This window comes from Hippoglossus stenolepis, chromosome 9, assembly GCF_022539355.2.
Source record: "Hippoglossus stenolepis isolate QCI-W04-F060 chromosome 9, HSTE1.2, whole genome shotgun sequence".
Taxonomy (NCBI): Eukaryota; Metazoa; Chordata; class Actinopteri; order Pleuronectiformes; family Pleuronectidae; genus Hippoglossus; species Hippoglossus stenolepis.
In genome coordinates this window covers 12200326-12215369 of record NC_061491.1, presented here as the reverse complement: position 1 = coordinate 12215369, position 15044 = coordinate 12200326, and the positions used below count along the sequence as shown (strand labels likewise).

Sequence of the window (15044 nt, the reverse complement as noted above, 5' to 3'; positions counted from 1 at the left end):
ATGCAGTAAATCTGCCACAGTGAGCAAATATAAAGCCCCAACACAGAGCCATCCATCTGTGGCTTGAGTTACCAGTAACAAGACAATAACGCATGACATGACTGATGATTATGTATATATCTGCTGTGATATTTCCTCTCTGGGACCATTGGGTCCGCTACAGGCTGCCACTATTGTCTCCATTAATCAGAGAGAGGAGGAAGAAAAGAAAATGCCGACTGATTCCCTTTAGCAGTAACAATATCCAGCAGTGCAGAGGCTAAGTGCTCACTCAAGCATTGCAGAGTCCCAATTGTGAACAATGAGGAGGCAGCTGAGGGGTAGGTGAATGTGTGTCTGTGTGAATTAATTCATACAGTATATGTAAGAAGTTTAGTATTGTTGTTCCTCCATATGTTAACAGTGAGAAACAAGCTTTAGAGTGTATTTCTCACACAGCCATACAAACACACAAGCAGATGTCCATCATTACAAGAATTTGTGCCTCTTTGAATTGGGCTTATAAAAACCAGTGCAGTGCCAGTCGACATACTTTGTTTTTTCCAGACTCATATGAGGTCACGGTGACCTCTGATCTTTGAACACTGAAATCGAATCAGTTCATCTCTGAGTCCAAGTGACAACTGGTCAACATTTGAACAAATCCCTTAAAGGCAGACTGGAGATATATCATGTTCACGAGGACTTGTTTTGTGTGTGGCCACTCTAACCTTGATGTTTGGCCTTTGACCAACCAAATCTAATCCGTTCATCTGTGAGTCTAAATGAAGATTTTTCACAAATTTTAAAGGATGCTCTTCAGGCGTTCACAGGGCAAAAAAGGGTTCGATTCCCATTGGATGTTCCTAATTTATCACATTCACAAGAACATGAGGTCACCTTGACCTTTGACCTTCCACCTCCAAAAATTAATTTAAAACTGAAACTGGCGAAGGCCATGAGTCATAAAAAGAGTATGTTAACATTGTAAGAGCTAAAACCAGCCACATTTTTAAGATCTATAAATGTATCAGCATATGATTTGAATATAAATGAATAGTGGTGCAAAGAGGCCAGATTTTGATTCCCAAGTTAAAGGTGTATTGGTCAACCAAAAAGCCATGGCAACATATGCTCAACACACACACACACACACACACACACACACACACACACACACACACACACACACACACACACACACACACACACACACACACACACACACACACACACACACACACACACACAAACAGCTGCAGACACAAGCGATGAGTGTAACGAGCATATGATTGACACTAATTGTTTGATATATTTCTAACAGTAACTTACCATCACTGATGCCTTCCCCTTTGATGCTCTTCAGACCACCAGGAATAGGGTTCCCATCCAAGAAGAACTGAATAATCCCATCATCAACAGTAATGATGACATGTAACCACGTGTTATCCTCTACGAACTTCTCAGCACTGGCCCGGGCCATCTGAGTGTTGTTTGATCCTATTACCGTATAGTACAGCATCACTATGACATGAGACTCATTAGTGTGGACCTTCACTCCATAATACAAGGTCCCGTTCCTGGTTCCTTTGGAGACTATGAAGCCATCCGTGTCTGGTCTGGGCACTAGCCAGGCAGAGAAGGTGAAATTGCTGACAGCAGCAGGCCCATCTTCGGGCGAGATGGTCCCGTAAGCACCGGGGAGCCCAGAGAAAAACCACGTGTCTGTGGCTGAGTGGTGTCTCCTGGCGTGAGGCCTGAGCTCGACCTCATCTGGGAAGGAAGCTATAAGGAGCAGGTCATCCATCAAAGGAAGGCCCTCTGGGAAGCGGCCAGAAACAATCTCCCAGGCAACGCGCACATCACCAAAAGTACCCTGCTGCCGGAGGATGGTGAAGGAAGTGACATCAGCCATATCATCTTCTGAGAGTACATCTTCGGCTACTTCTTGGTCCAGGTTGCTGTCAGCGATGGCAAAGACGCCAAACGGGTCGTCATTAAAGGGGATGAAAACAGAGGCGTTCAGAGAAGTGTCGGCCAGTCGTCCCCCTTCCCCTGGGTAACCACCTTAAAGAAATTAAAGGCAGGAGTTGAAGGGTCTTCAATAGACAATTATAAAGGAAAATCATCTTTCTCTGTAATTTTTGGAATCAAAACATTGTATTTCATGGTAAATTTTATCCTGACTGGGTCTGACAAATGTATCACTGCTATCTTGAACTCACCTGATATATTAACCAGACTGAGGATGTAGAACTCATTGAACTCTGGAAGTTTATCTGAGATGGCTTCCAGGATAATGGGCTTAGTCTCTTCCCCTGTAGTGAAGGTGATGTAGCCAGATGTGTTGGTAAACTCCTGGTTTTCCTCCAGAGGAGTCACTGAGTCATTGGCAAACAGCTGCCAGAAGACTGTAACATTACCAAAATGGCCCCTTGCACGCAGGACACTGGTGGAAGGAGAGAAGAGAGGATTCATTTATAAAATAAAGGTGAAAACAATATAGAAATCGAGTTTTGTGCTTGCATAGAGGCTGTAAAAATGTTTAATATATATGATTGGTGCTCATTCTCATTCACACTCATTCAACTTTTAAATCAGTCACAAAGGAAAGGTGACCTGAGGACATGTTCCTTACTTGAAATTATTGGTCTTGCCCTCTTTCACTGGTTTCTCTGTGGATTCCAGGGAGAAAATCCCGTTGGCATCATCGTTGGCCTCGATCACCACAGTCGCTGTGTGAGCTCCGTACACGACTGTATCACCTGAGCACACAAACATACTATCAGGTTAGTATAGACCAGTATGTACGTATATAGAGATAGAGATAGAGAGAGGTAGATGAAGAGATAGTTAGAGATAGAGAGAGAGAGACGGAGAGAGACATTGAGAGAGGCAGAGAGAGAGAGAGAGAGGTAGGTAGGTAGACAGGTCGGTAGACAGGTAGGTAGGTAGGCAGTTAGATAGGCAGGTAGGTAGGTAGGTAGTTAGACAGGTAGACAGGTAGACGGGTACAGGTAGGTAGGTAGGTAGGTAGGTAGGTAGATAGGTAGGAAGGAGGTAGATATGTAGGTAGGTAGACAGGTAGGCAGGTAGGTAGGTAGGTAGGTAGGAGGTAGGTAGGTAGACAGGTACAGGTAGGTAGGTACAGGTGGCAGGCAGGTAGGCAGGTAGGCAGGTAGGCAGGCAGGCAGACAGGCAGATGTGAGGTAGGTAGACAGGTAGGTAGGTAGGTAGGTAGGTAGGTAGGTAGGTAGGTAGGTAGATATGTAGGTAGGTAGACAGGTAGGCAGGTAGGTAGGTAGGTAGGTAGGTAGGTGGAGGTAGGTAGGTAGGTAGGTAGGTAGGTAGACAGGCAGGCAGGTGGGTATGTTGTTAGACAGATAGGTAGGCAGGTGGGCAGGTAGACAGTTAGGTAGTAGTTCAGAGCTTTAAAACAGCCTTTATATTTTAAAACCTAAAGAGAATAAGGAACATATAAGGAATACAAGGAAATGTTTAGCGGAAATATTATCCCCACAACCGCTTACAGGCACATACTTCAAGTTGCCAGACGACCAGTCCACTGTAACAAGCATTCAGATCCTCTCAAAATCAAACAGGCAAGGTAAAGGGTGTCAAGATCCCAGTGTCCATTTGACTGACTCCTAACATGAGGGTTATTGACTTTTAACATAATCCCTGTATAAAGGACAATCCACTGGCATAAACCAGGGGCTAACCCTTACTCCACTCTGCTCTGTGTCAATCAGTAAACAGAGCGAGGCCGGTGGAGTGGCCGGGCTTTGTGTCTTAGAAAGTCTGGAGTCTGGTAATTAAGGTCCTGTTGGGGCCCAGCGGTCTTTCATTCCCATCCCTGACACACAATGCTGGGATTAAGGAGAGCTCTCAGTGTGACCACGTACAGTGCTAAATTACCCGGCTACATGCTTCTGTACATACACAGCTGGCATGAAGACAAGAGGAAGTTTAACAGGGGAGAAGTGGGTGAAGTTATTTTTGAGATGGAGTGTTTTTTCTAGAAGAAATACCTTAAAAAATCTGTTGTTTTTATCCTTAAGGGAATGAAGATTACATTATTTGACTTCCACTTTATAACCTGACATCGGCAGTGAGCACCGATTCACCGATGATATCCTTATACTTCACAGTTCACCCCAGTGGGGGTGCAAGGCCCATACTCACCAGTGGCGTTGTAGAGAACAATGTAGAAGGGCTCATCAGTCTCTGGTGTGTTGTCGTCCTCCACGGCCAAAGAGATGTTCTTCATCCATTCACCCACGTCAAACACCAGCAACGTGTCGTTACTCAGCACGGTGAGGTCACCCGGTGACGCGTCGCCGAACTCCACACGGTACATCACCGTGGCAACAAAGTCGGCCCGCCCTGCCCTCAGAACGGTGAAGTTGGCGACCTCTCCTTCCTGGAGCCGCACGACAACAGGTTCTGAGTTGAGATGGGAAGAGACGAGGAGTGAGGTGAATGGCTGTTGAAGTTATATATGAATAAATTATTGCATCCCTTATGTCTAGTGAAATCCTTACCAGAAAAGTAAATGGGGTCATCATTCTTATTAATCTGTAAAGTGGCATTAAGTTGGTTTCCAAGTCTTGCTCCACCTGTGGCATTTAACAGTGTGATGGTGAAATTCTCCATCTCCTCTGGGATCTTTAATTTAAAAAAGAATACAACCATATTAAATTTGGATGCATGCAAATAAAAAAACAATGGGGTTCAAAGTCAGGATTTAGTTTTTATGTTTACCTCATCGGGGACAGAGAAGAGAGTAAGATTGTTCAGGTACTCTCCCTCCTCGAAGGTGATGTATCCCTGGAGGGGGCTGACGTCTCTGGACAGGGCCGGCTCCAGGACCCACGACACTGACACCTCTCCGAAATGACCCCTGTTCCTCACTACAGGGTATACAGCTGAAAGAGAATCAATCAATGGATCTGATAAGATACTGGACCTTTCTTAATGTCATTAACTCTTTTATATACACTTTACTCTTGACATTTTGCCTATAGTCGAAGCAACAATTTTGGCATTGAACACAAAATAAAAATCTATTTCTCTGGCTTACAACTAAACTAAAAGACCTAAGTCTACACCTTCAAGAAAAGATTTTAGCTGCCTTGCTCACAATAAGTAAAGCAAACAACCCTGGTGATGAATCAATTGAGCCTGAGAAGATGCTCTAAGGAGCAGATTGACCACTAGATATACACATACTTTATTTATGTGGACACAAACATGTAATAGACAACACTATTCACATTTAAATGAAGTAGTAAATAAACACAAACTTATAACTAAAGGTTATCATAGTCCAACTCATCATTTATGCATATAAACGGTCTGTGGTTCACTGAAGGACTGCTACTTCCACGTACCCCTGTGCGTCTCGTTCTCCTTGCTCTCATTGATGGCCACTGTCAGTTCTGATTGGATGAACTCAATGACCCCAAAGGGGTCGTCGTTCTTCCGCACTGTGATGTTGACCTCCCTGTGGTTGCCTAGACGACTGGGTGGAGTGCTGTGGCTACTGAGAACCACGGAAAAAGTCTCGTCCAGCTGTAGGCACACACACAAACAGGTTTAAAGTATAATCTTACAGACACATTTCAGCAGCAGTATGTAGAACAGATGTTAGTTTGTGAACACCAAATGAAAACAGAATTATTCTGCCTCATTTAAAGGGACGTACAAGTTAAATTTCTAAATCAAATCATAGGAAACTTGACTCCAGAAGGATTTTAGTTTGTAGTGAGGAAATTGGTTTTATATCCCCACAAAAGCTCAACAAAGCATTAGCCGTGCTCTTACCTCAGGCACGCCATCAGGCCTTGCCACTAGTGCCACCACCACCTCTCTCTCGCCTGGTTTAAACTCCAGGATGCCAGTGGCACCGTAGAATTCAGTGTTGCCTGAAGGCATGACAGCATATCGCACCAGCTGTTTCAGAAGCTGTCCCTGGGCTCTGACCACATGCAGCTCCACAGCCTCACCCTCCTGGGAAGATAAAATAGCAATATTTGGGGATTTTTTATGCACATGGGTATCACTTTTCTATTACAGCTGGATAAATACTTCAAAGTTTGACTTACATTAATGACCCATGGACCTCTGGAGAACGGGGAGAACTCAAAGACTCCTCCAGGGTCATCGTTCTCCATAATGACAATCTCTCTGCTGGTGAAGCCGGCTTTCAGGATCTGATTCTCAACATTACTCCTGAGACAAATTCACACACATATACACAGTATTGGATGGTGCCAGCACAGTGCCATGAATACAAATCTGCATAAAATGTAGAGCATTGTGGAGATGCTTTTAGACATGACAGATAAGTGTCACCTTGTTTTAGCAGATGAAAACACACATATGAATGTTTCTTGTTTCTGCAACATCAAATTAAACTCCCCAATGCATTCCTGGTATCATGGGATCCTCATTTCATATCCTGATGTCCTGCTGTTTAGACAACTTTTCATAACAATGTCAATCATCTGCATGCCTGCATCTTTACTGCTCCACAGGGATTTGTGTGTGTGTGTAAGAAAATTGGAGCCAAGCGAGTGTCACATGACGGGTAAATTAGAGACAAAGACAGGACAGAATGAAGCACTCCAAACAAACAGTCACAGCCGAGGCGCTGCATGCATACAAACCCTGACATCTTTAAAAAGGGCAACACAATAAAGCCTGGTTAAATTAGAGCAAAACAAATAGAGAAGACTCTTTATTGACGCCCCAACACCCACCCTCTTTTGGATTCTCTTTTTTAGTCACACCATCGCAGAAAACCCCCACCCCACACCATCCCAGAACCCCCATCTCGTCAACCAAAGACCCCAGAAATCCTGAAGTAGGCCCTTCTGTGGAAAACAAAGTCCCGATTCACGCCACACAAAAGGTCCAGGTTCACCCCGCTCCCACTTACCCGAAGAACACGATAAAGCGTGCAGTCTCCACCCTGCAGGGAAGGAGTGGGAGGGAGAGGGAGATGCCGTTCTCATCAAAACTAAGACTAACAGATGAACCCATCAACCAAACTGATGCCACAAACACATGGATATCTCCAGAAAACCAAAGGGGGGATGGGATCAGACCCCCTCAGCCTTCTAAATCTCACTGGACTCATGTGATGTATGAATTAGCTCCAAAACATTACTTTCACACCCTTCACGTTAAAATTATAACAGAAGGGTCTACTATACGCCTTTTTAAAGTGAACAAAAATTAACAGATGTTATGTTGGTCAATTATGACTTCTCCTGGAGTTTTATATCCCTACCTATCCAGAGTTAGGAGTAAGGTCTCGTTCACTTCTGGGATATTGTCGGCCATGATGGTGAGGTTGATGGAGGCATCGCTCTGCCCAGAGAGGAAGACGACAGAGCCACTCAGAGGCTCCAGGTCATCAGTGGTTACATCGTCGCGATTGGCCCCGATTGGCTGGAGACTCCAGAACACGACAGCCTGACCGTCTGTCCCGTCACGTCGCAGAGGGAGGCTCACCTGCACCAAAACGTTATTGGGATCAGGCCGTTATACACAAGAACATAAAGTATAGGCTATAAAATAAAAACACCTTTTAGGTTATACATGACAACTGAATGATGATAGCATATTTTTAACACAAATTAAGGGACACTGAAGGTTGTCAGATTACTCAAGATCTTAAGTGAGATTTATTTTATAATTTCCACAATATGCCATTTCACACAATACTGAAGTCTGCAAGTCAACAGACACAAGCATCACATGGGGTCATATCTTACTGTGCTGGTGTTGCTATCCTCTGGTTCATAAACCACCACTGTGGTGTTACTGGTAAAGCCGATTTCCCCGTTAGCAATGTCAGGAGTGACAGTTAAGGTCAGGTTTAGAGGTCCCCCGAACCTTGGGCTGTTTGAAGGAATCTTGGGGTTGATATCGACGAGTTCCAGTGAATTTAACTAGAAGGAAAACAGAAGACACAATTCAACTGACAGAACAGGAGAACTGAGAGATACATTTTCTGTAATATTCAATAAATAAAAAATACACATTCTTCTTCACAATCTGCTCATTTCTTTACTCTCCCCTTTTACACTCGTGCATGTAAATGTTAAAGGCTCAAAGTGTGTGTGGTGTGATTGTGGTTCTACAGAATGCGAAGACGGCTTCTCTTGCACTTTTTTTTGCCTGCTTTACAGGCTTGGTGATGTTGTTAGTCTTGGGAGCTGGACCCATCCCATAGCAGCATGCCATATTTGAGTGCCAGTGTCAAACCATTCACACATGCAAATGAGCCACTTAAACCTTGGATGGCACTGATTTGGCCAGAAGTGAAAAAACAAGCAGAAAGAGCACATTTCTGGACATGCAAGCAAAGTGTTGCCTGAATAACAATGTATAAAAACACAGTGTCGCAAAAACTGTGGAATTAAAATCCCAAGATATTTGCAGCCTTGTCACCTGTATTAAAAAATGAGCTCCGTTCTGCAGAAAGGCATCATTCCTGATCGGCAGTGTGACGTGAACCGCCCGCTCGCGCTCAAACACCACATGAACAGATCTGCTGACGTTCAGTATCTGGTCACGGGCCAATGATGGGTCTATTGGACCTGCAGGAATGTAGAGGGCGGTGAGGGTCATCAACACGTCACCTAGGGTGCCGCCATCTCGGATGAAACTCAGTGAGAGGAAACGGCCCGTGGGCTGGCTCTGGATGCTTTGCTCTTTTGTAGGGTCGAACCGGAAAAGCCCGTAGACATCGTCGCTGTCTTGGATGTAGAAGACCATCTGGGGAAAGAGTGGAAGTAGAGAGAAAGGAAAATGTTACATTTTGACCGATGAGGGAATGATGAAAAGGAAGGAAACACAAATTTTGGAAAGGTTGAAGCAATATTTCCTAATTATTATTGTGAACCTGACACTATAAGTAGAACAATTTATTTAGCTGCAATGACACCTTCCACATGAACAGTGACCAGAATTCAATGGCTATAGGTCAATACAATAGCTAATACATGCCCAGTAAACATACACGCCTTAACTTTAAACTATCCTGAACACATACCAACATAAGAATGACACAAACCACATCAGACCATTAATACAACATTACTAAAATAAGGACTAACAAAGATTTATTTACAAGGACAATTACCAGTCCCATGAGCCTTTGCTCTGTCCAATCAGAGTGAACAGCTTACTGATCGCTTTACTAAAGACTTTTATTGTATTATCTTATCTCCTAAAATAGTGTCTCATAGGCTTGGGTTGAAGTTAATAATTGAAATAATTTTAAATAAAACATTTCTAGTGGAGAACAATTAGTCCTATTCACTTTGCTTTGGAGGAGACTGTGATGTCACAGGTTTGACAGCACTCTGGGCCGTGCACAGCCCTGCGTGCAGCGAGGAGCGAGCTGACTGATCTTCAAGCTGAGAGGGGGTAATTGCAATGGCGCTCAGATTTACAATTAAATTGCTTTTTAGGGACTTTGATGTGTATCCTGTTTTTGTGCTACGGAGACTGCGACGCGGGTCATGAGGAGAAGAAGAAAGGAGAGAGGTGAAGAACAGAGAGAGGAAAGAAAACAAGTGAGACTGAGAGTAGTAAAACAGAGGCCTGAGCTAACTTTAGAGAGGCATCCTCTTTAATTAACTCTGCTAAGACTGCATGAGGAGTTTTCATGAGCATTTTAACTGGGGGTCATTCATTTTCCTGAAGCCTACACTTGTCTGATGCGTTGCCTGGCACATACGCAACAGCTGATTTACAGCTCAGTGTAGCGTGCATATGTTTATGTGTGTGCGTGCGTGTAGCTGTGTGCGCCTACACATGTTTGTGTGTATGTATATGTCACTTCCAACATTTACAGCGATTTACATTGATTAACTTGTCCGACAGTTAAAGGTGGGTATTAACTCTTGAGGGAATTTCTGCTGAGCCAACTCCCTGGCTCTGCACAGATGGCAAACAGACCCTGTAGCCTCACAACCTGAGGTGCTGCTCTGCTGTGTGTGTTTCTGATGTGACCAAAGCCGCGTCTGCAAGCGTCTCATCTCAGGCCTTGAACATAAACGAGACTTAGATCTGCCCACTGCTTTCACACATAGCCAAGAGGCTTGGACGAAGATGGAAGCTATAAAAATGTGTCACCACTTCACCCACTCTTTCTAAAAAAAAAATAAAATGCACACAGACACCACACACAGAGTGCGCCTGCTGTGTCTGCTTTGTTTTGATTCAGCCACATTAAGGGAACACCCACGGAGCCAAGTGACACATTAAGAGAGGTTGACTTGTGGAATGTGCCAAGTTTGCCACTGCACCTTATAGTAGGTCACACGCAAGCACACACACCCACATACATACACGCACACAAACACACATGCACAACAGATGCACAACATCTGGAGCATATATGCTCCCTAACAAGTGCACCCTTTTTTCTCTCTGTCATCAACCCATAGCAACAAGGAGCAACAACAAATAAATAAATTGACTTTAACTACTGGCTTGTAAAAGATCTCCAATAAACTGACCTCCATGGGTTCGTCGATCTCTGCATTTCCAGTGACGGTATTCGGCAGCAGTCTGAGAATGAAGGCCTCTGCCTCCTCAGGTTGATCGTCTCCCACAATGTTTATTGGAATCACAGCGGCCACCTGACCGGCAGCAAACTTCACCGTCCCCGCGGCGGGCGCCAAGTCATCTGACACCGGGGAGCCATCACTGGAGTTTCTGCTGATGGACCAGTTGGCAGACACGGCACCGTAGCTGCCTCCGTTCCTTACGATAGTGATGCCATCAAATCTGTGGGAGTAAAAACCTTATATTTAGAGAGTATACCCAGGACATAATGGAAACCATCCACTTGTATTTACTATATGTGTCATCACAGTTTCCTCAGTATTCACAAACTATCTACCTCTGTGTCAGATCTTCGTTGATGCTGATTGGCTGAATGACTGCGCTGCTGCTGATTGACAGGACGCCGTGAGGCTTATCATTGGGTTCGATGGTGACCAGCACGGCATTAGGTGATATGAGCACTGCATCTCCTCTGAGGGTCTCCTCCAGCAGCACCAGGTGGAAGGATTCTGCGATCTCTGGCACTGCGTCGTCACTGATGTTAAACAGAAGGCTCGTCTGGTAAACAAACGGAGGGAACGTGACCGTGCTGACCGGCTGCAGGTCGACGAAATCCACAGCTGGCGTGGCGCTGCCCAGTCCTTCACCGCTCACCACCATGTAATCAACAGAGACCTAAAGACAGTACAGACCAGATGTTTTGTATTAATTTGCCTCATGCGTACTGTTTTCAATATACTATGTATATATTTCATCCAAAATATTTTTTTTCAAGAGCATGGTCTTTCAGTTTGAGAGCTGGACTTTTATATCACGTACAGATTTAGTTTTGCTGTATTTAAAAACCCCGTGCTTGCACTCAAATAGCCCCACTTATTCTCAAACTGTGAACTTGCTTTCAGATATGTTGTGACGGATTTCCTGCGCTCCAGCTTCAGCTCTTCTCCGCGCTCTTTTCTGTTCGGTTGGAGATTTATTTTCTTCCAAGAGCAGAAGAAAAATCCGATAGCATAGGAGAAATTAGAGATCGTGAGTCAGAGGAGAAGAGCTGAACCTGGAGGGCAAGAAATACGTCCAAGCTATAGAAAATCCGAGTTCAAGCGCACAGTTTGAGCATAAGCACAGCACATTTAAGAACAAAGGAAGGTTTATATGAGTAAGAGTGCAGGGTTTTGAGTGTGAGCATTGCAGAATCTGAACCTGGAATCAATAAGTCCTGCTCTGAATAAGGATCAGGAAAAAACCTATACATATACTGTATATAATTAAAGTGGTTGTGTCATATTCTCTTTAGTTAAATAAATAATAGGATCGATAGAAAGGAACCTCAGAGTCGACAGAGCCGACAAGTGGCCCGTCTTCAGTCAGTCGACCCCGGGTCACATTGATGGCGATGACTCCAGCGGACTCGGGCACTGCCATGATGGAGTGGGAGAACCGCAGGGGGCTGTCATTACGCCGGATTCTCAGCTGGACACGGCTGGCGTCGGGCCTGAGGAGGGCTCCACCTGCCACACCCGTTAGTCTGACAGAAAATACCTCATCATCCTCTGGGATCTGGTCCACAGGGAAAGAGAAGCACGTTCATGTACAGTTGTTTCTCGTAGTCAGCTGCATCTGAAACATGACAGAAGACTAGGGACAGAAAGTCCTCATGCTGTGATTTATTGATTTTGAAATTGAAAATAATGTGACTTTCAAGTTTGAATGAAACCAAGATGTGATGCAGATGTGGTCTGAAGTCTTAGGGAGTCTTTAATGATGTTGATCTTTAAGCTCCACACTATTAAATCAATGCAATTTGAATGATAGCTGAAAGTGAATGTAAAAAGCTGATTTCAATCTCTATCCATATAATCCATAAACGTGACATGTGGGTGTTTTTAATGGGACAGTGAAGAGCCTGTTTATTACCTGGTCATCCTGGATGAGGATACTGAAGTTCACTACAGCCTGTCCTACAGGGATGGTGATGGTGCCTCTGTCTGGACTGAGATCCTCAATGGCCGGGTTGGGCCCTTCAGAGATCTGAAACAGAGGAGTCACAAGCCTCTTTTTAAACTGCAGATCCTGCTGCAGTGTATTGCAGTTAAAAGGGATCCCTCATTATGCAGCCTTGTTAATACTGAACCCAGTGTGTGTTTTCAGATAGCATGTCTGCATCTGCGTCTTTCCCTTTAACAAAGCCGTTGATTCGGCTCTTTCACTACCTCCCCTGCCAGCTTAAAGGTGGAACAACAAAGCCCCCCCCCCATTACGTATTCGTACCTTTTATACAGAACAGCGAGGCGGAATAAAAGCAGAACATTTCAGCCTTGAACAGACTGTGTAAAAGGCAGGCTGATGCACTGTCGATTTTCATTCATCGTTATACACTGTATATAAATAATTGAGTTATCTACAATGAAACTGCATGTAATCAAACAATTACCTTTGGGTCTAAATTATCAAAACTCTATCTTTTGGCCAGTGGAGAAAACATTTGCTGTGTTTTTCTTTTTTTTTGTGAATTGTCCTCTCACCTCATAGTTCACGGTCACGGTCCCATATGTTCCCTTCTCTCTAATTAGCGTGAAAGGCACATAATGGTTCCTTCTTCTGGGTTCATCAACTACGATCTCTTCAGTCTGAGATGAAGGGAGGGAAAGAGACATGACACATGAAAGAGCAAACACAATCAGTTCAATTTATTCAATCGTATGCAGTTTCTTATTCAGACTTACAATCAACCAAACCAAGTACAAGCACATTTGTGTTTAAAAGGGTCGTATACACAGAGCACAAGTGCGGTGAATGTCTGTTTAGTGACAAATCAACAGATTCTTACAAAGAACCGCCAACCGACAAGTTTAAAAAATGCTGCATATTTGAGAAATACTGATAAAACAGTCTAAAATAGTATAAAACTATTATGATAAAGTCATAGTCAGTTTTTTGGTCTGTTTTATATTATTAACAGAATTGCAAAAAGTAAAGTGATATGAGCAGAGGTAAAGCTGTACCCTGCTTCAGAAAATTAATCTGACACTGAATCAAAACATTGATTCTACAGTAACACAGTGAAAGCCAAAAAGCACATTATGTATTTGGAAGTCATTATCAAGCTACTACAGTTTTGAAATGTAATCCCCTCTTGTCCCTCCCCTGAGGTCCAGCAGCCCTCTTATTGATTGTAAGCAAGACTAATCATCATAGAGCATATTAGACCATCTGGGGTGGTAGGACAAACAGTTCCCAGCATAGCTAAGCCACCATGGAAACAATATAAACTCCCACTGATAAGTTAATCCAGCGGCTGTTGTGGTTTTAATTGCCCCTGGAAAACCACGACCGCAAGATGCTCACTTCATCCACATCCACAATACTGAGTGTTTTAGCTACACGTCACTATTAATCACTGTCCACGATAACAAACCTGAAAGCGTATATCACATGTATACTGAACTACTGTACATAACTACTGTACAGTAGTATTTATTGCGTGCCTGTATAAAGAGGAAGCTGATTGTTTACTCTGCAGTTGGTTGCTTTGTTGCAGAAAATACTACTAACGAGAAACAACAAAGGTAAAAAAGTAAGAGCAAGGATTTATTTTCTAGGACCGATGATGAGCTTGAACTGTAACTGACAGTAAGTGTTAACCATGTTTTGCTTTCACTGCTGGAAGGTCGAGACGTGACTTATAAACTCAATAACCGTTTCCTCATGTCTCCGTTTTACCTGCCCACAATACAACACAACCCTGGAATCACAAATCGAAACATTGCGATTCTGTGTGTTAGGTCCTAGGAAACTGTGGAGTAGTGTAAAGCTAAAACATAATAGTGTGGCTCCAGAGGCAATAACAAAAGTTGATGGATGGTTCAGAAATTGAGAAGAAATTAAGCAAAACTTAAATAAAGGCAGTTTCCTGTAGGATCAAAGAGTCCAGGCAGCTTTTCATGTTTGAAATAATCCAGAAACATGGATTGATTCTGTGTGCCTCCTTTGCTCAAAATAAACTAAATTATATGCACAAAATTATTATTAATCATCATTAATCAGTCTTGTTTTTCCAGTTAACTGGTTGATCAGAGCTGCTTTTATTTCTACCTAGTTGCACCTCCAAAGATAATATGTCAATATTATTATATTAGCCGTCCCTGTTCAGACCTGGTAATAACATTCCTCTGAAGTGATTTGACCACAATTGGACAGCTCTAAGAACATCACCTCACAACTGGCAATAGAATGCATCTACATTTGTCTCATATGCAAATAAACATGTCCATCATTTCTGTTTGCGAAGACCAAATATGTTGTTGTTAACTAGTGCAACTATGACAAATGGGTTTGCTGTGTGTCACTGACATAATTTTTCCGAAAGCTAAAACATACTTGTGAGTAATACTATGCAAATAGTCATCATCCTTCTTATTTTTCTTTTCTTTTTTGCATGTGATCACTGAGGTGATTGTGACGGATGAGTGACAGCA

General features: G+C 43.4%; 1 protein-coding gene across 1 annotated transcript in view; it reads right to left on the bottom strand.

Moving 5' to 3' along the window:
- The window catches only part of adgrv1 (adhesion G protein-coupled receptor V1), a 114339-nt gene that overhangs the window by 80960 nt on the left and 18335 nt on the right, over positions 1–15044 (bottom strand). The window contains exons 5-21 of the mRNA XM_035166633.2: positions 13092–13196; positions 12484–12597; positions 11896–12126; positions 10907–11244; positions 10521–10791; positions 8443–8769; positions 7764–7940; positions 7277–7500; positions 6087–6213; positions 5806–5991; positions 5373–5553; positions 4744–4907; positions 4524–4647; positions 4165–4425; positions 2618–2744; positions 2205–2428; positions 1312–2046 (exon numbers count right to left, since the gene is read on the bottom strand). Of these exons, the coding sequence (XP_035022524.2) occupies positions 1312–2046; positions 2205–2428; positions 2618–2744; positions 4165–4425; positions 4524–4647; positions 4744–4907; positions 5373–5553; positions 5806–5991; positions 6087–6213; positions 7277–7500; positions 7764–7940; positions 8443–8769; positions 10521–10791; positions 10907–11244; positions 11896–12126; positions 12484–12597; positions 13092–13196 (3916 nt within the window). The remainder of the gene's footprint in view (positions 1–1311; positions 2047–2204; positions 2429–2617; positions 2745–4164; positions 4426–4523; positions 4648–4743; positions 4908–5372; positions 5554–5805; positions 5992–6086; positions 6214–7276; positions 7501–7763; positions 7941–8442; positions 8770–10520; positions 10792–10906; positions 11245–11895; positions 12127–12483; positions 12598–13091; positions 13197–15044) is intronic.